The sequence below is a fragment of the Chiloscyllium plagiosum genome, unplaced genomic scaffold (assembly GCF_037043375.1).
Source record: "Chiloscyllium plagiosum isolate Xiang-an unplaced genomic scaffold, Cpla_swu_hap1 HiC_scaffold_19, whole genome shotgun sequence".
In the NCBI taxonomy this organism is placed as follows: Eukaryota; Metazoa; Chordata; class Chondrichthyes; order Orectolobiformes; family Hemiscylliidae; genus Chiloscyllium; species Chiloscyllium plagiosum.
The window spans coordinates 47,472,384-47,499,551 of NW_028270157.1; the positions used below are offsets into that span (position 1 = coordinate 47,472,384).

Genomic DNA, 27,168 nt, shown 5'->3' on the forward strand with positions numbered 1-27,168 from the left:
CCAGATTTCAGCATCATGACCAAAGATTATTGGCCAAGGGCTTCGGCATTATCGTTCATTGAAATTCCATAGCCTTACACTAGCCTTCTACACTCACTGAGATAGTCTAAGCTCCAATGCAACCAGGTGAAATTGATGATTTTTTTGTCTGCAGCAATACATCCTTGGGCTGTTTAGGATGTTCATCGTGAGATTTTAATGGAGCATCAGATCAGAAAGACTCAGCAGACAAGTAGTTGTGAGAATTCCAAACTTGACTGTCAAATATCAGTGCCTCACAACTGCGAGGAGGATATATAATATGGCGCCAATTTGAATATCACGTGCCATCTTGCCTAAAACAGTCAGCCACCCTGGCTGTCTAATCTGGATCCCACTATAGATGAGGCATCAGCATCAATGGAGCAAAATGTGAACTAGGAGATCGCAAGAACTGCAGATGCTGGAGAGTCAGAGTCGATAAACTGTGGCATTGGAAAAAGCACAGCAGGTCAGGCAGCATCCTAGGAGCAAGAAAGTCAACGTTTCCGGTTTAACCCTGATGCTACCTGGCCTGCTGTGCTTTCTCTAATGTCACATTTTTCGATAAAATGTGAAGTGACAAAATATTCAGGCTGTTACCACACAATTGACGAATTATGGAGACATTCATAATCAGTTCCATTTTACTCAGCTGTAGATGGCACAGAAATAATCTAGAAGGTTTGTTAATGCTATTGACGATCAAGATTGATCTGTACGTGAAACAGTGGTCTACAGGGGGAAAGAAGATACTTTCAATTCTACATTCTGAAGAAAAGAGACCTGAAACTCTTTGGCAGATTCATATCAATAGTAGGAAACGACAGAAACTCAGTTAGTTCTGAACTTGCACTTCATTAATGTTTATGGGTAGCTTTAATGAGGCAGCATCCATCCTTATAAGCCAATGAGGTCCCAGACATGGGTGTTCGCCAAGTCAGGACCCAGCATACTATCAGCACAGATATATCTTGCTTCACTCGACATCTGATGCTAGAAGGTTTGGATTGTAGCCTATCCTAGGTCTATGCCAGCTCAGCGCTTTGAAACCCAAATGATTAGAGGCCCAGGAAACAGGGAAAGAAACTAGTGGGCTACTGAATATTGTATAGTGGCATAATAGTTATGCTACTGGGTGAATAATTCTGAGGTCTGAATTGGTAATCTGGACATGTCAGTCCAAGTCACATCCCAACAATTGGAGAATTTAAATTCCATTAGTTGACTAAATTTGTGGAATTTTAAGGGAATGATAGCTTCCTGGTGATGTTAGATGACTAGTAATCCAGAGAATGCACTTATAAACTTAAATCATGAATGCAAATCCCATCGTGGAAACTGAGTAATTTAAATTTACTGATTCAACTAAATCTCAGTGTAAAAATACCAATGTAATTGCAGCCAATTAATTATCTGCTTTCTGAAAGGAAACTAATTGGATGCTTAACAAAAGTTTTGGTATGGACAAATTAGGGCAGGACTTATACACTTAATAGTAAGGTCCTGGGGAGTGGTGCCGAATAAAGAGACCTTGGCGTGCACGTTCATGGTTCTTTGAAAGTGGAGTCGCAGGTAAACAGGGTTGTGAAGAAGGCATTTGGTACGCTTGCCTTCATTGGTCATTGCATTCAGTAGAGGACTTGGGTAGTCATGTTGCAGCTGTATAGGACATTGGTTAGGCCACTTTTGGAATACTGTGTTCAATTCTGGTCTCTCTGCTACAGGAAGGATGTTGTGAAACTTCAAAAGGGTTTAGAAAAGACATACAAAGCTGTCATGAAACTTCAAAAGGGTTCAGAAAAGACTTACAGGGATGTTGCCAGGATTGGATGGCTTCAGCTATAGGAAGAGGTTGAATAGGCCAGGGCTGTTTTCCCTAGATTGTTGGAAGCTGAGAGGTGAACTTATAGAAGTTTATAAAAGGGGCATAGATAGGGAGAATAATTCAAGTCTCCAGGGTAGGGGGATCCAATAGTAGAGGGTGTAGGTTGCGAGAGGGGAAAATTTTAAAAGGGACCTAACCGAGAACTTTTTCATGCAGAGGGTGGTGCATGCATAGAATGAATTGCCAGAGGAAGTGGAGGACTGAACTGGAGCAGTTCATTTTCCGCCCACAACTTTCATCCCACCCTCAGTTTAATTTGGTTCAACTCAGACACTTCCCTTCCCTTTCTTGACCTCTCCATTTCCATCTCCAGCAACAGTCTCTAGACAGATGTTTAATACAAACCCATAGACTCCCATAACTATCTGGACTATACCTCCTCTAACCCAGCATCCTGCAAGAAGTCCATCCTGTTCTCCCAATTCCTCCACTTCCGCCACATCTGCTAGGATGAGGAGACATTCCACTCCCAAGCATCCCTGATGTCCACCTATTTCGAACAATGTACTTTCCCCCCACCCTGACATCCAAACAGCCCTTCAATGCACCACCTTCATTCCACGTTCCACTGTTCTAAACCCCCCCCCCCCACCTCCAAATACCATAAAGGCAGAGTCCCCTTTGTCCTCAATTAACATCCCACCAATCCCCGCATCCAACGCATCATCCTTAAACACGTCTGCCAATTCCAACTAGATACCACCACCAAGACCATCTTCCCTCCCCACCCCTCTCTGCCTTCCACAAGGACCACTCCCTTCAACAGCCCTTGGTTTGTGCCACTCTCCCCACCAACTGCCTGAGCCTCTAGGTACTTTCCCCTGCAACCAGAAAAGATGCAAAACCTGTCAGTACACCACTGTCCCCCCCCCCCTCATCTCCATCCAGGCCCCAAACAGTCCTTCCAGGTGAGACAGAGGTTCACCTGCCTCTCTTCCATCCTAATTTACTGCATCAGGTGCTCCCACTGTGATCTTCCAGACCAAACGTGAACTTAGGTAACAGTTCGCTGAGCATCTCAGCCTGGTCCGCAGGTGTTGACCAGACCTTGGCCTCCTCCATTGCCGCAAAGAACCAAACCACAAATTGTAGGAACAACACCTCATCTTCCGCCTGGGCATCCTACAGCGTGGAGGACTCAACATTGAGTTCTCCAATTTCAAATAGACTCCCCTCCCGTCCCCTGACACCCTTCCCAGCCCCTCATCCTCCCTTCCACTCCTCCCAGCAACTGACCGGATTCATTCCTCCCATCGACCAACCAGGTTGTACCCTCAGCCTGTCTTCACCTATCCCCACTTCACCCACTTTATCTGCAGTTCCCCTTACACCAACTCCCAGTCCTGAAGAAGGGTTACACCCAAAATGTCGACTTCTCCACCTCCTGATGCTGCATGGCTTGCTGTGTTTTTCCTGCCCCCAGCCTACTGACTTTGGATTCCAGCATCTGCAGTATTTTTTGTCTCTAGAGGAAGTGATAGAGGCTGGTACAATTACAACATTTAAAAGGCATCTGGATGGGTATATGAGAAGGTTTTAAAGGGACATGGGCCAATGACTGGCAAATGGGACTCAATTATTTTAGGATATCTGGTCGGCAAGGACAAGTTGTGAGTAATGGTTTGGTTCTGTGCTGTATAACTCTGTGACTCTAAATAAACCTACAGTGATAGAGTATGTGTATGGGACTAATTGGATTGCTCCACAGAGAGCTGACATGGACTTGATGAGCGAAATGGCTTCATCGCGTCCCACAATCAATGGACAATCCAACAATAAGTGAAAGATTTTGTTATTTCAGAGAAAGTTATTTCAGTTCTCTTGTACCAGCACCAGGACTTTTTTCCCCAAAAAGAAGCTTGATATATTTCATTAGTGCAGCATGATGCTGTTTATGAAATTTGACAGAAACCAGATGTTTAGTCCTGTTTAAATAGGGGCCACATTTGTGAAGTATAAATGCTTGTCTGCAGAAACAGCTGTTTCTCATTGTACCAAGGTACAGATTTAATTTGTTTGCTACAGTTTGGATAGCAATATATGTTTCTTATCAACAAAAAATGCAAGGGTAAAATTTCCATTGATGCCTCTATTGGATTGTGAACAAAATATTATTGAAGATCTGCCTAACTACTCAGGCATGTCAATTTCTGAACCATCTTCCAATTGGCCCTTAATTATATGATCATGGTAAACTCCTGCCTACAAGATGGATAGATCCTGCACACTCGAGCACATGTTTTAGAGTACTGTAGATGTATAGATTCTGTAGTAGCTTTTTCAACTAGAGAAGCAGCTGAGCGATGAGAGAATCATTTTAAGGCAACCTCAGCCTGGGAATAGTGATTGCAGTCACTGCTGCGGTGAAGCAGATTATAAACCCTACAAACAGTTCTTATTGTAAAAACAATGAGGAATATCAAATTCCATTGTATTTTCTGCAAAGTCTGGACTGAGCTGTTGTGTACCTTTTGGATTTATTTATATATTTTATTCATAAATTATCTATTTTTGCAATAAAAGACAGAGTGACATCACAAGAAGTCTATAAGTTTATTGGCTGGTAGAGGGATAGGAAGGATTTGAAGGCAGCAAGGTCAAACCAAACATCAGATTAAGATGTGACACAGACACTCGTTTATCAGAAAGCACAAGAGACTAGACAGAAAGAGGAAACCTCGTCTGGAGCAGCACAGCAGAGCTGCAGGAACAGCAGTGCAGCCATACATGACTGCATGTCAGCATTTTAAAAAAACTCAAATGGGGCAAGAGGAAGCAACTGATTGGATGAGCAAGGTCAACAAAGTATTTATACTTTTTTTTTGCTTATCGATCAAAAGGCCCTTATTTTGAGTATAAGGGTGATAGTGCAGAGCTACATCCTCCACCATTTCCGCCACCTACAAACGGACCCACCACCAGAGATATATTTCCCTCCCCACGCAATCCGCTTTCCGTAAAAAACGTTCCCTTCATGACTCCCTCGTCAGGTCCACTCCCCCCTAAACATACACCCTCCCCTCCCAGCTCCTTCCCCTGCCACCACAGGTATTGCAAAACCTGCACCCACACCTCCCCCCTCACCTCCATCCAAGGCCCAAAGGAGCCTTCCACATCCAAAGTTTCACCTGCACTTCCACATGTCATTTACTGTATCCATTGCTCCCAATGTGGTGTCCTCTACATTGGGGAGACAGGACGCCTACTTGCAGAGCACTTCAGAGAACATCTCCAGGACGCCACCACCAACCAACCCCACCGACCAGTGGCTGAACACTTCAACCTCCCCTCCCACTCCGCCAAGGACATGCAGGTTTTGGGCCTCCTCCAGCGCCAGTGGAAGAAAGCATCATTTTCTACCTCGGGACCCTCCAACCCATGGCATCAATATGGATTTCACTAGTTTCCTCATTTCCCCTCACCCTACCTTATTCCAGATCCAACCTTCTAACTTGGCACCACCCTCATGACCTGTTGTACCTGTCCATCTTCCCTTCCACCTATCCGCTCCACGCTCCCCTCTGACCTACCGCCATCACCCCCACCTCCATCCATCTATCACACTTTCAGCTACCTTCCCCTCAGCCCCACCCCCTCCCATTTATCTTTCCACACCCTAGGCCCCCAGCCTCATTCCTGATGAAAGGCTTTTGCCCAAAATGTTGATTCTCTTGCTGCCTGACCTGCTGTGCTTTTCCAGCACTACACTCTCAACTCTAATCTCCAGCAGCTGCAGTCCTCACTTTCGCAATAGAGAAAAAGGGCGCCAGAATAATTAACATTATATGATTTTAAGGGCAATCAAAGGATTTAACTTAAAGAGATAAGTTGTGGAAAGAGAGCTCAAGGTTGTGGTGTGCTCCTCCTGTTCTACATGGGAAGTACCTGGAACTTTGGGCATCTGCAAAGCTGACAGTATCATGATTAGCATGTACAAAGAGGTGGTCACTCTACAGGCTAAGATTCCACAGGCAGAGAATGGATGACCACCAGGCAGAGTAAGAGGACAAGGAAGGCAGTGGAAAAAAACCCCTGTGGCTAATCTCATGTAAAACAGATTTGGGAGGAATGGTCTGTCAGAGGACAGTAGCAGCACCCAAATTCATTGCACCATGGCTGATCCTTGCTGCATAAGAGAGGAAGAATTAAGTGAAATGCCAGGCTGTAGCAATACAAGATTCAATTTCAAGTGAATAGTTAAGATGTTTCAATGGCCACAAATGAGACTTCAGGATGGTATGCTGCCTCCTAGATGCAGGGGTCAAGTATTTTTCAGAGCAGCTATACAACATTCTGTGGTAACAATCCAGTAGTAAGGAAGTGCTGCAGCGTGGAGGTGGTGACTTTTGGATGAGACATCAATTCAAGGCCTCATCTGCTCTCTGAGTTGGATACCCATGACGCTACATCAAAAAGGAACAGGGGAGTTACTGCTGTTTTTATACCTCAATAAATTCTACAAAAGAACATGTCTGGCCACTTTCACATTACTGTTTATGGGAATTTGCTTGGCTCAAATTGGTTGCCGATTTTTTTACATCAAAACAGTAATTATAGTTCAAAATGATTGCATTGCCTGTAAAATGCTTTGAGATGATGTTTAGTTGTGAAAAGCACTCTATAAAAACGTGTCTTTCTTTTTGCAGTTTTTTCACCTGTACCTGTAAACCCATATTAGATTTAGAGCCAAATTTTCACAATTTTTTGGCTAAGTTCAAGTTGCATCAAGTTTGGTGAAATAATTCTTGCCACGAAGCTGAGCAAGTTATCTCACCAAAACAATTTGTAACATTAATTGCCATTATTGGCCCCACCTTACCACATGCTGTTCCCCGAACAATGTATCACTTACCAGATATCAATTTCAAGACCAAAATCCCTTGCATCTACCACATTTCAAAGTCTGCTGCACACATGAAAGAAAGTTGGCATTTGGCAGCAGCCCAGCTCATTTTTGGAGACTGAGGAGTGATGGCTGAGAAGTTGGTGCTGCAGCTCTTTAATAGGACCCTGGAGGCCCTCGTCAACAGTGTGGTGCAGAGGAGGGCTATTCTTTTCCCAAAGGGCCAGCAGAGAAGGCTGAAGCACAGTACCATGCCAACCTGGAAAGAGATTGCTCCCTGAGTCAATGCTGTCTTGAAGGTGAGGAAGACTGGGCTGCAGTGCTGCATGAAGAACTTTCTTCACTTCACCACTAAGTACCATATTCTGCTGTCTGCTACCATACACTCACTCTGTCTTTGCCATTACACCCACATTCCACCAAGGGTCACGCTCTTACACCTACTCTGTTTCATGCAACAAATTCACTCACACTGTTTAGCCTCCATTCTTGCAAATCACCAATCCTGCATCCCCTTCGCACTGTCCTCACTCCCTCAGAACAACAAGACATTTCCCCCATTACGCATCACCATTAACTATCATGCCATCCACTTGAATCTTACTCATTTGTACCCTTTACAAAGGAGGAGACAGCCCATAACTCCAAGGTGGAGTGACATTATACAGGTGGGGTGGGTACCTGATATTAGTGTCTATATTCTAGTTGAGGAGAGAATTCTTGCTGTCACAGGAGTGGATTGGTACTGCTCCTGAGGGATGCAGAGGTATCCAGGAGCTGACCGTTGAATGAGCACCATCTGTCATTGCACTGAAACATGATATTAGCCAGGTGGTCAGTGTCATGCATCAAGCACCATTTCTAAACAGAGGCCGCAATGCTTTCTGCCTCGTGTCTTACAGGTGCAGCCAGTGTCCTAATTCAATTTGCAGAAAGTGATCCATCTCCTCTGAGGGCACATCCTTGACTTCTGCAAACAACAGTGTCCAGGAAACATCAACATCCCTGGGCCTCCCCTTCAACTTTGATACTAAAGTGTCAATGGGATTGATAGATGAACTGAGTGTACGACTAGAAATTGCTGAGGACCTTGCACCAACTGTTGTTGGGTGAGGGAGAAACACCCCAGGCCACTGGCATTCAGAGGAATGACAGAGACCAGGCATCTGTTCAGCCTCTGACAGGAGAGGTCCCTGCGGTCTCAACAATCAGGCACTTTGTAGAATTGCAAAGGGAGAAGCAGGAGTGGCAGGGTGTGTGTGACACACCACCCTATTGCTAAGAACAAAATAAATATGAGCAAGAAAAGGCAACTCAGTCCCTTGAGTCTACACCACCACTTGATACGATCATGGTTGATTTCATTTCACCTTGGCCTCAACTCCACTTTTTGCCCACACTCCATTACTTTCCTGTCTGCTCTCCATACAAGCTGGAACAATACAACCAGTCCTGTAAATCATTGGCCATTATTATTCAGTAGCTGGAACAATACAGCCAGTATGGCAACTATTTGTCGACCTCCATAGATAGGTGATGTCTGCCATCGAGAGTCAATAAAATTTGGAGCTGGAAAAAGCACAGCAGGTCATGCAGCATCAGAAGAGCAGGACAGTCAACGTTTCAGGCAGAAACCTTCAGCAGGACATTTAATCATCACTTCTGCTTAAACAGTCAATGAGATCACTTACACTTTTGTTGCCACCACCGACATCACTCCCGTCTACACCATCAATGATGTGACTGCCAATCACATGACCCTTCCCAAACACATATACCCATTCCAGAGACACACTTCACCCCAACTCCAGCTCAACACTAGGCCCCAGCCCCAAGCCCTGCCAGGTATTTACCCATCCCCCAGACTTCACTCTCATTGAGGACGAATGGTCAGACCTCAGCAAAGAACTCACCTTCATTCCATTGCACCCACATGTCAATGAATCTCACACTTGCCATGATGTTAACTTTTTATTTCATCGCCTCCACCTCCTTGCCTCCTTCTTCGAAGTGACTCCCATCCACCCTCTGAAGACCCCTTCTCCCACCTCCAACAAACTCCATCATCCTGGACATCCTGTCCTGGCCTCCTACCCTCCATTGACCTCTTCATCTCCAATTGCTATCGCAACATCAACCACCTCAATCTATCCATCCCTCTCACACACCCCAACCTTTCCCTTTCACAATAACACAGCCCTCCACTCCAACCCCAACCTCACGATTAAATCAGCTGACAAGGGGGAACGGACTGACCTCCACCTCGTTGAGGCCAGACACCCATTCGCTGACAGCTCCTCTTACCTCCCCCTCGATCATGATTCAACCTCTAGTCACCAAACCATCATCTCCAACATCATCAACAGCTTCATCGCCTCAGAAGATCTCCCATCCACAACCTCTACACCTTCCATTCATAACTCCTACCCAAAATCCACAAACCTTACTGCCCCGATCGACTGACTGTCTCCAACTGCTCCTGTCCCACTGAACCCATCTCCTCTTATCTCAATTCCATCCTATCCCCTTTAGTCCAGGACCTTTCCACTTACGTTTGGGACACTACTTATGCCCTCCACTTACTCTATCACTTTCAAATTCCCTGGCCCTCAACACCTCACCTTCAGCATGGACATGCAGTCTCTCTACACTGTACCCCCACAAGGAGCACCTAAAATCCCTCCAATTCTTTCTCTCCTGCAGACCCAACCAGCCCCCTCCACCAACACTTTCATTCATTTGGCGGAACTGGTCCTCGCCCTTAACAACTTTTCCTTTGAATCCTCCCACTTCCTACAAATGAGAGGGTTGGCTATGGGTTCCCTCATGGGTCCGGGCTATGCCTGCCTCTTTGTAGGATACGTTGCACAGTTCCTCTTCCGCAGCCACACCAGCACCATTCCTCACCTTTTCTTCCACTACATTGATGACTGTATCGGTGCTGCTTGTGCTCCCATGAGGAGCTCGAACGGTTTACCAACTGCATCCACACCTTCCACTCTGACCTCAAATTCATCTGGACCATCTCTGACATTTCTCTCCCCTTCCTGGCCCTCTCTGTCTCCATCTCCATCTCCGGCAACCAACTTAGCACTAACGTCTATTTCAAACCCACCGCACAGCTACCTTGACTACACCTCCTCCTACCACCATCCCCACTGCAAAAATGTGATTCCATACTCCCAACTCCTCCGCCTCTGCCATATCTGCTCCCGGGATGAGCAATTCCACTCCTGGACATCGGAGTCCTGATGAAGGGTCCTGTCAGAAACATTGACTCTCCTGCTCTTCTGATGCTGCTTGACCTGTTGTGCTCCAGCTCCACATTTTATTGATTCTGATTTTCCAGATCTGTAATCCTCATTATCTCCCAATCTGCCATGTAGAAACAGGCCCAGCACTTCAGGGGATCCTAGAGAATCACATACATCTGCATCATCCCTGATGTTGGTCCACTGGACCAAAGGCAGGACAAGAGTGGGGTGGGAAGTCTTGACTGCAGTCCAGGTGCACTGTCGAGGAGATAGGGCAGTACCAGGTGGCATGGAGGAGGAGACACACACAGGGCCTTTGATTGTTTACACTCAGGGAGCTCCACCTCCATCCTGCCTACCATCTTTCAAGACTTGGAAATTCAAGCTGAGAGACTCTAGCAAGAGGATCTTTGGCATATCTGACCCGTCCAGAGTTAAACACTCGGCTAATGTGATGCAATCTCCAGAGTCAACAGCCTTCACTATGACAATAAAATAAAACAAAGAATTCTAGATACTGAAAGTCTGAAACAAAAACAGATATTGCTAGAAAGACTCAGCAGATCTGATAGCATCTGTGGACAAAAGGTAAAATTAATATTTTGAGTGGGTCACTGGACTCAACAACTTCTGTTTTTGTTGCCTTTGCTATGGGCAGGCACTTTCCAACCCAACTGCAGAACACTGAGGACTGATGCATAGCGCAGCTATTTGGCAAACGTTGATTTTCCTGCTCCCCGGATGCTGCCTGACCTGCTGTGCTTTTCTAGCACCACTCGAATCTAAACCACTGTGCCTATTGCCTGTCCAAGGTACAACAGACAAGGAAAGGGATGCAAGCTATGAACATTGGTAGGCGCTAAGTGAATGCATGCTGAGAAAGCATGGGAGCAGCCCTGGCAGGTAGCTTTGTTCATGCTAATTGGGTGCTTGTCCCTGTGGTAACTTAACCAATGCAGATGTACACTGCTGGTTGCCAGTGTGCACTCCTAGACAAGTCTGTCAATGCACTAGAGAGATGCCAGCATGGTGGCAATGGTCCCCTGAAAGTCAAGTGCCTTTGTTTGTGATGGAAGGGTGCATACAACCGGTGGTTGTTGATCATGCCCTGCTCTGCAGATTGGTTGTGGGTAAGAATGAGACCTTCTTGGAGGAGGCAGAAAAGTGAAGCTACCAAACATCTGCACTGATTTTCACTTTGGGTTTTCCTGACTGAAGTTTGTTTGGTGAATTTGGCAATTTGAGCCACAAGGAGCTTACCAAGTATTAAGCGTTAACTGATAAATCACCATTTCCTCATGAGAATCTCACCATTTAACTTGTGAAAGTGTAAAAGATGAGGCAAGATGATCACAACATCAAGATTGACATCATTGTACTTCTCTTCTGACTTACCCACATATCTCACCATAGGCTACATCACTCAGATCCTTGTAAGATTACACCCCTAGTGTTAGGAATATTATCCTTACCAAAAGTATAAGATATTAGGCAACCGCACTCTACCATTGCCCTGAATTTAAATAAAGGAATTATGAGAACATTTAAAGGAATATTTCCGGGGGGATCCAAGATGGCGGCGACCCAGTAAGACTGAGTCTATAGTGCTCCTCCCAAGACTGGGTACAGTGGGTCACCCACCCCCTACCAAGCTCACCAAATCATTTATAATAGTTGTGTAATTTAATTAGTTGTGTAATATTACATTTAAACAATTTAATCCTAAGTTAAAATGACTAAAGGGAAGGGAGCCCGCAGCTCTCAGCAAGCAGGAACCCCTCCCCCACCCTCTCCAGCTGCAGCGGAGGCGTCCACGGCCACCCCGCGGGACTTACCAACAGTAACAAGCCTTGCAGAAATGCTTTCCAAGCTTGACTCGAAGATCGATGCCTTTATTGTCGAATCCAGAAATCGTTGGGAGTCGCTCTTAGCCGCACTGCAGGAGCACGACCGAGAGATTCAAGAAATTCAACGCCGAGTCGGAGGGGCGGAGCTAAAGGCCGCGACCTCCGAAAATACCGCTCAATCGGCCGTGGATCAGGTCTGGACTCTCGAGCAGTGAGTCCGGACCTTGGAAAATCATATTGACGACCTCGATAATCGAGGTCGTCGAAAAAATATTCGTTTGCTGGGCCTTCCCGAACGGGAAGAGGAAGGCCAGCTTACAGCATTCCTGGAGCAGTGGCTGCCACAGCTTTTAAATCTGCAAGCTGGATCAGGCCAGGTAAGGGTGGAATGGGCCTACCGGCAATACGCGGGCCCGGCTCGAACCAGTGCCCGCGCCCGGTCCTGTTCCGGCTGCAGAGCTACAGGGAGAGGCAGATACTCCTAGAAGTCTCTAGAAATCTCGGAAAAGACCCCCAAGCTATGATCTACAAAGGATCCAAGATCATGCTATTTCATGACTTTTCCCCGGCTCTGGTTCGAAAGAGGAAGGCATTCAACGTGGTGAAGAAGCGTTTAAGGGACTTAAATATTCAGTACTCCTTACGCTACCCAGCGATGTTACGCTTTAACCATGAAGGATCCGTATATAACTTTGGATCACCAGAAAAGGCTAAGGAATTCTTGGACTCTCTTAGATAAACTGTAAGACATAATGGATGTTGGTCTGCCTTTCCCCCCCGCTTTGGTTTATATCCCCTCCTTTTTTTTTTCTTTCTCTTACCTTACTGCTTAATATCATCATGGGGGGTGGGGAGAGGGATTTAATTTTCTTCCCCCCCCCCCCTTGGAGTTGTTTTCTGTTATTATTTTATGTATATATGAGGGATGTATGTATATGTGTGTATATATATGTGTATGTATATATGTGTATGTATGTATATATATATATATATATGTGTGTGTGTGCATATAAGCTGGGGGATTTGGTTAATGTTGGTGGGGGGAGGTGGTTACCTTATTCAATTTTACCTCTGTCTTTAGGAGCGGGGTTGTTTTCCCTTCGTTATTTTGTATTATCATATTTAATTATTATTTGTTGAAGTGGTAATTTTATAGTTATATGTTTATATATGGTATTAACATTACCAAATATACGCAGGTGTTGGTATGGGTGGGGGTAGGGTGCTCACTGTTAACTCTAGCTTTGTATTATATTTGAATTCTCCTCATTTTACTGAGGAGTGCCTGGGTCAAGGGTGGGGCATTGGTTGGGAGAGGATATGAGGGACTTTTGGAGAGGAAGTGACGCCCCCTGGGAACAAGGGGGAAAGTCTCCACTTAGATACGTTTTATATTTTTTTATTTAGAAATAGTTTTTTACTGTATTGTTGTGGGTGTATTAAAGAGGCTTTATTTTTATAAATTTTACATGTTCCAAGCTCGAGATGTTCTGGATAGGGTTCCCCCTCCCGAGGGGTCTCGGATTGGCCCAGAGGATTATGGTTGATCAGTCGGTTAAGTGGTGCACCTGGGATGTCAAGGGGAGTAATTCGCCACTCAAAAGGAAGAAAATATTATCAAATCTTAAGAAGGAAAGAGTTGATATAGCTCTCCTACAGGAGACACACCTGTCAGATAAAGAACACTTGAAATTACGACAGGGCGGATTTGATCAGGCCTTTTTTTCTTCTTTTAGCTCAAAAAGCAGGGGAGTTGTTATTCTTGTTCGGAAGAATTTCCCTTTCAAAATCCTAAAGCAGATAAAAGACGAATCTGGACGATATATCTTGATTAAAGCCCTCATAAATGGAGAGGAATATGGGATTTTAAATTTGTACTGCCCCCCCGGCACATCCCTTTAAATTTATAACGGAAGCCTTTTCAAAATTGATGGCTTTTGATGCCCGTCATATAATTATAGGGGGAGACTTTAATTGTATTATGGATCCGGAAATAGATAGGATTCCCAAGAGTACTGCAGGAGTATCTCCCAGATGTAGACAATTGATGGATCTGAACAAAGAATTAGGATTAGTAGATGTCTGGAGATGTCTTCATCCACAGGGTAGAGATTTTTCTTTCTACTCTAATCCACATAAATGTCATACCAGAATTGATATTTTTTTGCCCCCTCGATTTTTTTAAATTCCATATCATCCTGTAAAATAGGTAATATAGCAATTTCTGACCACGCTGCTGTATATATGGAAACTAAGGCGAGGAACAGTGGGACATCCCCTCGGCATTGGCGTATGGACCCCTTCCTAATGAAAGATAGTAAATTTGTAAAGTACTTCTCTCAAGAATTTAAAACTTTTTTAGAAATTAATTCAGGTACAGCTAGCAACCCGTCAATGATGTGGGAGACCATCAAAGCTTACACGCGAGGCTTGATCATCTCCTACTCAGCGACCCAGAAGAAATTAAAGGGAGAACAACAGCGTCTGCTTGAAGCCCGCTTAAAAGCGGCTGAAACAGCATACACTGATAGACCTTCTATTATTAAATTGCAAAGGATTACAGCTCTTAGGACAGCTCTAAACACTACACTTACTCAAACGGCTAAGAGGGAAATATTATTTGCAAAGCAAAGGTTATATGAATATGGCGACAAACCGGGTAGATACTTAGCATTTCTTGCAAAGAAAAAAAAGGCCCCTCAGACTATTATGTCTATCAAGGAAAGTACGGGTATTTTGACTCATGATCACAAAAAGATTAATGCGACCTTTAGAGAATTCTATTCTGAGTTATATAAATCACAGGATTGTGAAGATAAGACGAAGAGGATGCAGTCATTTTTAAAAAATTTGACTTTTCCAGACCTAACTCCGGAACAAGTATCGGTCCTAAATGCTCCTCTTACACCCCAAGAAATAGTTGATGCAATTAGGCACCTTCAAAATGGTAAGGCGCCGGGCCCAGATGGTTTTCAAGCTGAATTCTATAAAGAATTTACAGAAATACTGGCTGGTCCACTTATGGACATGTATAACTATGCATATAGTCAGGGCTGTCTCCCGCCTTCGCTGAAAGAGGCAAATATCTCTCTTATCCTTAAAAAAGGAAAGGACCCAGAAGATTGTACATCATACAGACCAATATCCTTGCTAAATGTAGATTTTAAAATCCTCTCTAAAACGTTAGCACTGAGACTAGAAAGGATACTGCCACATATTATAAAGGAGGATCAGACGGGGTTTATTAAGGGCCGTAGATCATCCAATAATGTTAGAAGGGCTCTGAATATGATTCAAGCTTGTCATCAGGGAAAGATACCAGGAGTAGTGGTTTCATTAGACACGGAAAAGGCATTTGATAGGGTCGAATGGTCATATTTGTTTTACACATTGGAGAGGTTTGGCGTTGGACAGGTGTTTACCAAATGGGTCTCAACATTGTATAGTGATCCCAAAGCAGTTGTGGTTACCAATGGATTAGGCTCGGATAGCTTCAGTGTGGGTAGGGACTGCCGTCAGGGATGTCCCCTCTCGCCATTGTTATTCACGCTAATAATTGAACCACTAGCAGAAGCTATATGAGCTGATCCTAATATAGTGGCCGCAAGGATTGGTACAGGTAAACATAAAATTACCCTTTATGCAGATGATGTTCTTCTATTCCTCAGTAACCCTTTGATGTCCATACCTCGCTTAATCCAAGTTATTAATACATTTAGTGCATTCTCAGGCTATAAAATTAATTTTACAAAATCGGAGGCTATGCCAATGGGTGGCCTTGCTATGATACCCCGCTTAGCGGACGGTTCCCTTTTTCCCTTTTGCTGGTCCCTGGAGGGTTTCTTATATTTAGGCATTTTTATTACTCCAGTATTTGGTCAGTTGTATAAGGCTAATTTTGTGTATTTATTGGAAAGGATAAGGCAGGACCTCCAGCGATGGGGAGACCTACCAATTTCCTGGTTGGGTAGAATAGCATTAATCAAAATGAATATCCTGCCCCGTCTCCTATATCCTATGAGAATGCTTCCAGTGATGCTGCCGAGGACGGCTTTATGTAAATTATATGGCTGGCTGAGTTCCTTTATCTGGAATCATAGGCAGCCCCTCATTAAGCTGAAGAAGCTACAGCTTCTACAGGGATTGGACTTCCCAGACTTTAGGAAATATCAGTTAAGTTCCCTATTAAGTTACATAGCTGATTGGGTCTTGTCTGATCCACAATCAATCTGGTTGGACATCGAGGCTTCTCAAGTAAAATACCCACTTATTAACCTTTTATTCTCAGACAAGAGGAAAATCATTACAGATCACTGTAAAAACCCTATAATACTAAATACAATCAAGGCTTGGAATATAATGTGGCAAAATGAGGGTAATTCACATAAAACATCCCCCTATGCACCGATAGTGGGAGCATGGGGATTCCAACCGGGGTTAACAGATGCCACTTTTAAACTCTGGAGATCCAGGGGTATCTCATGTCTAGGGGATTTATTTAAAGATGGGGTCCTGATGTCTTTCGGACAGCTGCGTCAGAAATTCGGATTACCCAATCGAGACCTCTTTCGATACTTCCAAATTCGAGATTATAAACAGAAGAAGACTACGTTATCAGATAGTCTTTATAAATCCGATAGAGAATGTAGTGTCCTACGACCAGTGGGGGTATCTTCCGTGAGTAATATTTATCATTTACTACATGATGAAGTATCGGGAGATATGGATAATCTGCTTAAAACATGGGATCAGGATCTGGGACTAGAAATCTCCACAGAAACGTGGAATGATATCTGGGAAAATGCTAGAAGAATTACTATTTGTAACAGAACCCAGGCTATCCAGCTGAAGATACTTCATAGGGCCCATATAGCACCGGTTTGATTGGCAAAATTTAAGGCAGGAGCATCTCCAATGTGTCCTAAATGCAAAATAGAGGTGGGCACTCTTGTACATTGCTTATGGACCTGTCATAAGATCCGTAGATATTGGACTAAAGTAGCAAGTACCCTGACAGAAATTTTAGGAACGGAAATTAAAGTGGACCCTGTATCTCTCCTCTTGGGCTTTTCGAACTTTCCCTCCCTGGACACGTACGGGAAGAGACTATTTTCTATTCTTTCTTTCTGTGCAAGGAAAAATATTTTGGTGATCTGGGCGGCTGAGGGCCCCCCTGGACTTTCAAATTGGCACAGACTAATTATGGAATGTATTCCCCTTGACTTCCTTACAAATATGGTGCACCGAAAGACCGAATTATTTTATAAGATATGGCAGCCCTTTTTGAATTACATAAATACAGATATTTTGGCTATCCTAACAAGGGCTTTTATTTAATTGAGACTACAAACCTGGCTGGTCCGCGGCCCCTCGGGGGAGGAATCCCGCACGAATACGGGTTTTATTATATCTGATGCTAACACATCCCGAGCATGTAAGAGACTTAAATATACACCCTGGTTAGTTGTAGGTTAGATTTGTAGATAGTTGAGTTTTGTTTGTTTGTTTTTTTTTCTTTTCGGTTTTTTTTTGATGTTTTGTTTTTTTTGTTAAATTTTGGCTATTGTATATTTGAGCTAATTGTATATCAATGTTTATATCTGAGAGTTTTGTTTATTTTTGTAAACTTGTAAAAATGTTAAATTTCTAATAAAAATATCTATTAAAAAAAGGAATATTTCCACTTATAGATAATTAATTAATTATAAATGCATACATTTTGATACATCTTTATAAAGGGGAAATGTGGGAAGGTGTGACATAATATTAATTACGTGAGTGTGCTTTAAATTATTTGTAAATACCCTAATTTGAAAATAAGTTCCATTTCAGCCATGACTTTTGTGTAAATAATTTTTGTCATTTCCCTATATAAAGTAACAGACTTTGGACATAAAATAAAGTAAAATTTAATGTTTACAATTCTGATGTGCACTTTCCCAGTTCATGATTTAGGGCAATAGTAAAAATTGAAGATATCTTTTGTTGTTTACCTGGATCTCAAACTTAATTTCACAACCTATACATTGCCAGTAATTACATATTTAAGACAATAATAAATAACACTATGCTTTAATATCCCCAAATCAGTATCAGAACTAACATACAAGTAAACTACTGCAAACTTTGGTAATTTGAAACAAAAAATAAACAGAAACCCTTGTACCATGTTAGCCTAGTCACATCTACAAAGAGTAAAACCGTTTACATTTAAGATCTGTTGGAAGGTCAAAGATCTGAAACATTGGATTGCATATCCCATCTGTGCGAAGGCAGGGTGGTGATAGTGGTTGGTGGGGCCAGTTCTTGGGTAAGGTGATTGGAATGGGAAGAAGTTTGGTGACAGCAGATATTTAGAAGGGAATTGCATCAGGATGGCCCTGATGCATTTATATCTCTGGAGGATTTCACAGAGGTGAGTAGGTCAGTCTGCTCAAATGCATAGGACCATTTAAGGGATATTTTCTCATCTCTAGAGGCGAATAATGTATCCTTTAACCACCAGAACCCAATTCTGGAGCAACAATGATCATTAGACCATCCTGTGGTGGGATTTCCTCAAAGGCATTCTGGTCTCACTTGTTTTTTTTTTAAAACAATTGGAAACCTTTAGAGGGTTCTTACATTTTTAGATGCCTTTAAAGACATCAACCCACTTTCAGAGCAACTCCCCTCCCTGCAGCTGATAGCAATCTTATGTGTTCAAGATGCCACCTCCTAACCACGCCCTTCCACACCACAACACCTACCTCCCCCCGTCATCACCACTACCATCCCCTCGCCCCATCCCTTCAGTGCAGTTTACCTGCTATTCTTAAATGTAATCCACCAGGATCATGGTCCTGCCCAGTTAATTGACTATTTCCAGGCAAATTATGCTGGTGAATCAGGTTGGGCATCCCTGAGTAGAAGTCTGCACATAACTCAAACAATAGAGGGTCAAGTGGCATGATGGGAGTGTACCTCTGGCTCAGGCTGTGATGGCATTCAAAAGAACGTCCAAACAAAGAATAAAGAACAAAGAAAATTTACAGTCCAATGTCTAGACCTCTCATCCAATTCCTAAGGATCTGTATCTCTCTGCTCCCACCCACTCATGCATCTGTCTAAACACACCTTAAGTGAATCTACTGTGCCTGCCTCTACCAGCTCTGCTGGCAATGCTCCTACCATCATCTGTTAAAATACGTTCCGTGTGTATCCCCCTTAAACTTTCCACCTCTCACCTTGAACGCATGACCTCTCGTTATTGAATCCCTCACCCTGGGAAAAAGCTTATCTCTATCTACCCTGTTTATACCCTTCATGATTTTGTAGATCTCAATCAGGTTCCCCTTCAATCACCTTTATTCTAATGAAAAAAATCCTAACCTACTCAACCTCTCTTCATAGCTAGCAGCTTCCATACCAGGCAATATCCTCTTAAATCTTTTCTGCATCCTCTCCAAAGCATCCATATCCTTTTGGTAATATGGCTACCAGAACTGTACACAGTATTCTAAATGTGGCCGAACCAATGTCTTGTACAATTTTCACATGACTGCCAGCACTTACACTCAATACCCTGTCCGATGAAGGCAAACATTCCATATGCCTTCTTGACCACTCTATCCACCTGTGCAGCCACTTTCAGGACTCCGATCTCTCTACTCATCAACTCTTCCAAAGGCTCTTCCTTTTACAGCATAGTTCGCTCTAGAATTAGACTTCCCAAACTGCATCAACTCACATTTGCCCAGACGGAACTCCATCTGTCACTTCTCCGCCCAACTCTCCAGTCTATCTACATTCTCTTGTATTCTTTGACAGTCCCTTATGCTTTCTGCTACTCTACCAACCTTCGTGTCACCTGCAAACTTACTGATCAGACCAACAATGCCCTCTGCCAGATCATTTATGTATATCTCAAACACCAGTGGCCCTAGCACTGATCGCTGTGGAACACCACTGATCACCTTTCTCCATTTCGAGAAACTCCCTTCAACTACTACTCTCTATATCCTGTTGCTCAACCAGTTCTCTATCCGCTGAAATAGAACACTCTGCACTCTGTGTGACTTCACTTTCTCCATTAGTTTACCATGAGGAACCTTATCAAACACCTTACTAAAGTCAGTGTATATGACAAGTTGGTTTTTTTAAAACTTACAACTCGATCCTACTGCAAAATGTAGCCTAATTCAGAACCAAAAAAGTAGCAGGAAAGCAACTTCTTCTTTTATATTCATGGGATGAGGGTTTCATTGGCTAGATGAGCACTTATTGTCTATTCCTAATAACAGTCACCACATTGTTGTGGATCTGGAGCCACATGTAGGTAAGGATAGCAGTTTCCTTCTCTAAAGGTCATTAGTGAACCAAATTTTTTATCCACCAATCAACAATGGATTCATGGTCATCATTAGACTCTTAATTCCAGATTTTCATTGAATTCACACTCTACCAATTAGCATGGCAAGATTCAAACTCCAGTCTAGGTTAACAGTCCCATGATAATACTGCTAGGCCATCGCCTCCCCTAAATGACAAAAATAAGTTTGATGACAAAAATAAATCTGTACTCACCCTACAACCACTATAATGAAATCTAGTAAATTCCAGCCATTCCTGAGGTACGCATTAGGGTGAAACAGAAGCCCATAAGCTATTACTTTCAAAAATGCTTCCACTGTGAAAATGATGAGAAAGAGATATTCCACCCGTTCCTGCATGTAGAAGAAAAGAGAAAAATGTGTTATTGCAGTCACAATTGTAATTTATTTGAATTGAGAAATATGTCATTACATGTAACCTCTCATCACGCATAAACATTATAGCACTGGTCAAAGGATTTCTGTATACTTTCCCAAGGTATGTTAAAGTTGAAAAGTGTGGCACTGGAAAAGCACAGAAGGTCAGGTAGCATCTGAGGAGCAGGACAGTCAACATTTCGGACATAAGCCTTCATCAGGAATATTAAACCCTAACATCTGCAAATGAATGTTCATATGCCTCAGTGTGTGCTACTCCTATCCAAGTAGACCTGTACTTGTTTCTATAATTAGCATTTACTTTACTACTATAGTAATGCTCCTCAGTTATTTTAATTTAAATAAACTGATGAAGTGTTTTAACTACAAGAACAGCAATATATCTACAGAAGGTTTGCTTTGTGTGATATATTTTACACGCTTAACACAATTATTTGCCAAACAATAAAAGTTTAAAATATTTTGTTTAATTTAAATGCTATACTCAAAAGTCATTGGCATTCTAAAAACATATTTGCATTTAAAAAACAATTAGAACACTTTTGTATATCTTAGGCTTTACACCATAACCTTGAGTATATGTGGAAGATGTTATTTCTTTATTTCTTTGAATATTGAGATTTCACAAATAGAACTGAGTATTATGAAAAGCCTTTCATTCCTCCAGAAATTAGATGAATCTGGTAAATCTAGTATGTAAATCAGCTCCTGAGGAGAACAACAATATAGTTCTTTGCAATCTAGTGCTCCATGTAGATGGGTGAAAGATACATACATTTAGTTTCATATAGGGCAGAGGGATGATGGCGGCATAAGAGGAAACATGTTAAGTGCTTTCTCTTGCTCCATTAAATTACCCTGTCACAATTAACTGACAGCCAGCCAACATTGGCTTTGTACATAGTGGGTAGTGTTCCCACATGTGAAGGTAGTATTCATGTCGATGTTCCAATATGTCTTGCAGAGGTTTCTGTGGAAGGGTTGTGTTGTCCTCAAGGCTGGGTAGCTTGCTGCACATGAAGATCTATTTCAGATTTGGTGGTTGTTTGAAGGCAAGAAGTGGAGGTTTAGGGATGACCCTGGTGAGATGTTCATCCTCATCAATGACATGTTGACAGCTGCGAACAACATGGCATAGTTCCTCTGCTCCAGGAAGTATTGGATGACGAAGGGTACTCTATCGGTCCTGTATTGTGTCTGTCTTCTGAGGAGTTCATTGCGGTTTTTTGCTGTGGCACGTTAGAACTGACGATTGATGAGTTGAGCATCGCATCCCATTCTTAGGAGGGCATCTTTCAGCGTCTTTATCTGTCGCATTCCTCCTCATCTGAGCAGATCTGGTGTATATGTAAGGCTTGTCCATAGAGTATGGCTTCTTTAACATGTTTAGGGTGGCGGCTAGAGAAGTGAGCTCATCCATGGACATGTAGTAGAGTGAGGTAAGAGGTTTCCGTCCTTGATGGCAATGTGTGTGTCTAAGAATGAGACTGATCTGATTAGTTTGTACAGTTTTGGATTACTTGTTACTTTGGTTGACCCTCTATATGCAATTCTTTTTCCTATCATGTTACTCCAGCCATTTAGTTTGTCTAATTTTTAACTTTCTGTAATTATCTCTCTGCCGGAATTAATCGGATTATAGGTCATCCCCATCACTTGCTATTCAGCTGTTGACACTACTTCCACCATCTGATATTTTTGATCATCTGCAGAGACTTATTATTCAACATATTGACACTCCACTCACACCATTATTATGATGTTTTGATCTCTCTGCTATAAGTTCTGTGCCAATGTACCACTCTGCACTTTACCTGACAAAACAGCAGCACTTAAAAAGCTTGTGATTTCAAATTGTTGGATTATAAGCTGGTGTCGTGTGACTTTGGATTCTTCAAGAGGAAGTTTACCAGTCTATGATGTCCTCGTTTGTCAGAGAGAGTGTAATTGCAGGAGCACTGCTCATAATCTTTCAGTCTTCCCCAGACTCGGGAGATATCAGAGACTGGAAGATTGAAAACATCACAACCTCACTCAAAAAGAGATTGTAAGGAATAATTACAACAATTGCAGATAATTCAGCTTAACTTAATCGTGGTTAAGCTTCTAGAAACAAGTATTTATTCGGACAAGTCAACATGGATGACTAAATGGGAAAATGTGCTTAACTAACTTTCTGGGGTTTTTTCAAGGTTTATCAAAAAAGGTCAATGAGGGTAATACCTTCTTGTAGTGTTCATAGACTTTCAGAAGATGTTCAATACATAACACAGTTTTGAGAAAAGTTATACCATATGGAATAAAAGGGACAGGAGCAACATGCATCCAAAATTGGCTGAGTGATACAAAACAGAGAGTAGTGGTCCATGGATCTTTTTCAGGCTGAAGGAAGCTTGAAGTTTTCCAGGATTGGTTGTTCAGATCATTACTTTTCCGAATACATATTAATGATTTAGATCTTAGTGCGTAGAGAACAATTACAAAGTTTGCCGGTGGTACAAAACTTGAAAGCATTGTAAACTGTGAGGAAGTCAGTTTTGAACTTCAAAAAGGTCAGAGGCAAGTCAGTGGAGTAGGCATATTGATGGCAGACGAAGTTCAATGCAGAGAAGCATGTAAAAACTACTTTTTATTTCATTTTAGCTTCACACTGTGGATTACAACAATTAACTTAGTACTTTAGGCTAAGGGAACTGTGCAAAGAGATTGCTGTAGTTTTAAAATCATTCTTACTGGAGTACCTTGTGATTTGTATACAATTTTGTTTTTTCCTGGAACAGAGAGCAGAAACAGAGACCACAAAGCTTATGAATTTTGAACTTAGGAAAACTGCTCGACAACAATATTTTGATTGACTCCTGATCAAATTACTATGGTTTCTAAGAGACCAAGGCAGCAGACATTCACATAGCCTGCAAAGAAAGAAAAACAGAAAACGCTCTATGTCTCTTTCTCTCTCTCATGTATGGAGGTACTTGTAATACCTAGTAGTTTTCCCACTCAATTTTCCCAGCAAATCCCCTGCTGAAGGAGGAATAAAACACTGTCAAAGACAGTGAAAGGACAAATTCAAAGAGGCGTTTCAACAGTGATCGTGCCTGTTCAAGATGAACCCGGCTTACTGAAATGCTGCTGAGAACAGTCCTGGACATCAATGGGAGCCCAGGCACCGTCTCCAAATGAATGACTGTCCGCCGTTTCTCTCTCTCGCCCCCACCACACTTTCCCTGAAGTTCTACATGGGTGTACCCTGAACGCCACTTCCCCAGATAATTTCTCCAACATTGTCAAAGGTGGAACTTGTCAAAAAGTTGCAGTAAAAACGGTGTGTGTGTGTGCTACTTTGAGACTCACCCCCCAAAGGCAGCAGCTGTCTTACTATTGGTGTGCAGTCTGGCTGCCCCGGAGGGAGGCAGACAGTGGTGCAGGGGGCAGGGTTGGCCAGGGTTGGTGGGCAGGACTTACACGCGGTGTGCTGCTGCCTAGACTCCCGAACAGGGAGCGGACTGAGCAAGTGCTCGCTGCATTCATCTTATTGAACCGATTGAGGGGTTCGGGAGAAAGCATCAGCAATGCTGCAGGTCCCTTACACACAAGTGTGTGTCTGCTCAGAAACAAACCCTGAGAGAGAAGGAGGGAGGGAGGGAGGGAGCAAGGCAGGCAGAGTGAGGAAAAAGGAAACTTCAGAAAACTCTGAGCCCCAGAGGAGAGGCATTGAATCAATTAACTGAATCATCAATTATCCGAACAAAATAGTGACTGCCCATCTCGTTCGGATAATCAAGGTTCCTCTGTACAGAAACCTGGTGAGTGTTTTCTTTTAACTGGAGTTTATCAGGAAGGTAAATGGGAAATATTTTGAGGTTTGATTTCTAGTCCACTACCATAAACTTGTCACAATTTACCGAAGTAATGTATTTTGGAAGAAAGAATATTGAAACACAACTTTAAAAAAATGTGTACGATTCTAAAGGAGATGTAGGAGCAGATTGTCCTGTAGTATAAATGTGTATAAATCATTGAAAAGGCAGGCAGGTGGAAAAATAATTTCATGAATCTGCATCCAGGGCTTTACTAATAAGGAATAGAGTATCAGAGCAAGGAAGTGATGTTGAACTTGTATAAAATACTTATTTGATCTCAGCTGGAGTATTGTGTAAAGTCCTGGGTGCCACACTGTATGGACAATAGTTGAGTTGCTTTCTTTCTCTTTGGTTCCCTTTTAATTCTTTGCCATTGACACAAGGTTTGCACACCAATGTTCTCTGTTATTGATTTAGTTAGTGCAGAAGGTGGCAAAAGAGGGAAAATTATGGATCAATTAGTCGATCCTCATGGGTAAGATCCTGGAATCCATTGTGAAGGATGAGATTTCTCAATACTTGGAAATGTATGGTAGAATAGGGCAAAGTCAGCATGGTTTCATCAAGGGAAGGTCATGCTTGACAAATCTGCTAGAATTCTCTGATCTAACATGCTTGTTACTTCCCCAATGATAGCCAATGGATGTTATCTGCCTGGACTTCAAGAAGGCCTTTGACAAGAGTCCACACAGAAGGCTACTGAGTAAGATAAGGGCCCATGGTGTCAGAGACAGGGTACTAGCATGGATATAAGCTTGGCTGTCTGGCAGAAAGCAGAGAGTGGGGATAACAGGGTCCATCTCAGGATGGCAGCCAGTGACAAGTGGTGTTTCGCAAGGTGTTTATACATTAACGATCAAGATGAAGGAATTGAGGGCATTCTGGCTAAGTTTGCAGACAATACAAAGATAAGTAGAGGAATAAGTAGCATTGAGAAGGCAGGGAGGCTGCAGAAGGATTTGGACAGGTTCACAGAGTGGGCAAAGAAGTGGCAGGTGGAGTAAAATATGGGAAAATGTGAGGTCATGCACTTTGGTAGGAAGAATAGAGGCATATACTATTTTCTAAATGAGGAGAAAATTCAGAAGTCTGAAGTGCAAGGAGACTTGGGAGTTCTAGTCCAGGATTCCCTCAAGGCAAACTTGCAGATGGAGTCAGTATTTAGGAAGGTCAATGCCATCTTTGAAAGGACTCGAATATAAAAGGAGAAATGTACTTCTGAGGCTCTATAACTCTGGTCAGGCCACATTTGGAGTATTGTGTGCAGTTTTGGGCCCCATATCTCAGGAAGGATGTACTGGCCTGGAGCGTGTTCAGAGGAGGTTCACGAGAATGGTCCCGGGAATGAAAACTTAACATATAAGCTTAGCCAGGTCATTGAGTATATTTAACAGTGAGATAATAGGTTCTTGAGTATCCAGAGGATCGAGGGTTATGGGAAGAAAGCAGGGGAATGGAATTGAGAAGCTTATCAGCCATGATTGAATGGTGGTCAACAAGCAGGAGGTTGGGAGAACACAGCAAGCCAGGGAGCATCAGGAGGTAGAGAAGTCGACCTTTCGAGTGTAACTCTTCTTCAAGCCTATGAGTGGGTTTAAGGGTAGCTGCAGATAAAGGGGCAGGGTGGTGAGGTAAGAATAAATGTAGAGGGTATGACCTGATAGGTCGATGGGAGGGATGACTCCGGTAGGTGGCTGACAGGAATGGAAGGGAGGGGGAGGGGCTGGGAAGGGAGGTTATTTGAAATTGGAGAACTTAATGTTGAGTCTTCCGGGTTGTAGGCTGCTTAGGCAGAAGAGGAGGTGTTGTCCTACCAATTTGTCATTTAGATTAGATTAGATTCCCTACTGTGTGGAAACAGGCCCATCGACCCAACCAGTCCACACCGACCCTCTGAAGAGTAACCCACCCAGACCCATTTCCCTCTGACTAATGCACCTAACACTATGGGCAATTTAGCACGGCCAATTTAGCTAACCTGTACCAGAGGAAACCAAAGCATCCGGAGGAAACCTATTCAGACACTGGGAGAATGTGCAAACTCGACACAGATAGTCGCCCGAGGCTGGAATCGAACTTGGAACCCTGGTGATATGAGGCAGCAGTGCTAACCACTGAGCCACCATGCCCGCCCCTTTGTTTAATTCTTTGTGGCAAAGGAGGAGACCAAGGATGGTCATGTCAGAAAGGGAGCGGGAAGGAGAGTTAAAATGGGCGGTGACTAGGAGGTCCGGAAAGAGGAAGGAGGTGTCCAAGATAGATGAAGTAAATTTGAGGGTGGGGAAGAAGTTGTGGGCAAAGTCGATAAACTTCATGATCTGGAGCAGTTCATTGACTTCGCCCACAACTTCCACAAAGCCCTCACTTTCTTGACCTCTCCATTTCCATCTCCAGCAACAGTCTCCAGATGGACGTTTACTATGAACCCACAGACTCTCACAACTACCTGGACTACACCTCCTCCAACCAGTATCCTGCAAGAACTCCATCCTGTTCTCCAAATTCTTCCGCCTCCACTGCATCCACTTGGACAAGGAGGCATTCCACTCCTAAACATCCCAGATATCCACCTATTTCAAACAACGTGCTTTCCCCTACCCCTGTCACCAAGACAGGCTTCCACCACACCACCTCCATTCCCCATTTCACTGTTCTAACCTGTCCCAAACACAAGACAGAGTCTCCTTGTCCTCATCTGCCACCCC

The 27,168-nt window shown here is 43.1% G+C and overlaps 1 protein-coding gene across 20 annotated transcripts in view; it reads right to left on the minus strand.

The window, feature by feature from the left end:
• Nucleotides 1-27,168, minus strand: part of LOC122559424 (calcium voltage-gated channel subunit alpha1 C) — a 1,175,809-nt gene that overhangs the window by 811,396 nt on the left and 337,245 nt on the right. For all 20 annotated transcript variants that reach the window (XR_015760447.1, XM_087997307.1, XM_087997306.1 and 17 more), the window contains exon 4: nucleotides 20,416-20,555. Coding sequence is in view for 19 of the 20 variants with exons in the window: in XM_087997307.1 (XP_087853433.1) it covers nucleotides 20,416-20,555 (140 nt within the window). In the remaining variant the exon portion in view is untranslated. The remainder of the gene's footprint in view (nucleotides 1-20,415; nucleotides 20,556-27,168) is intronic.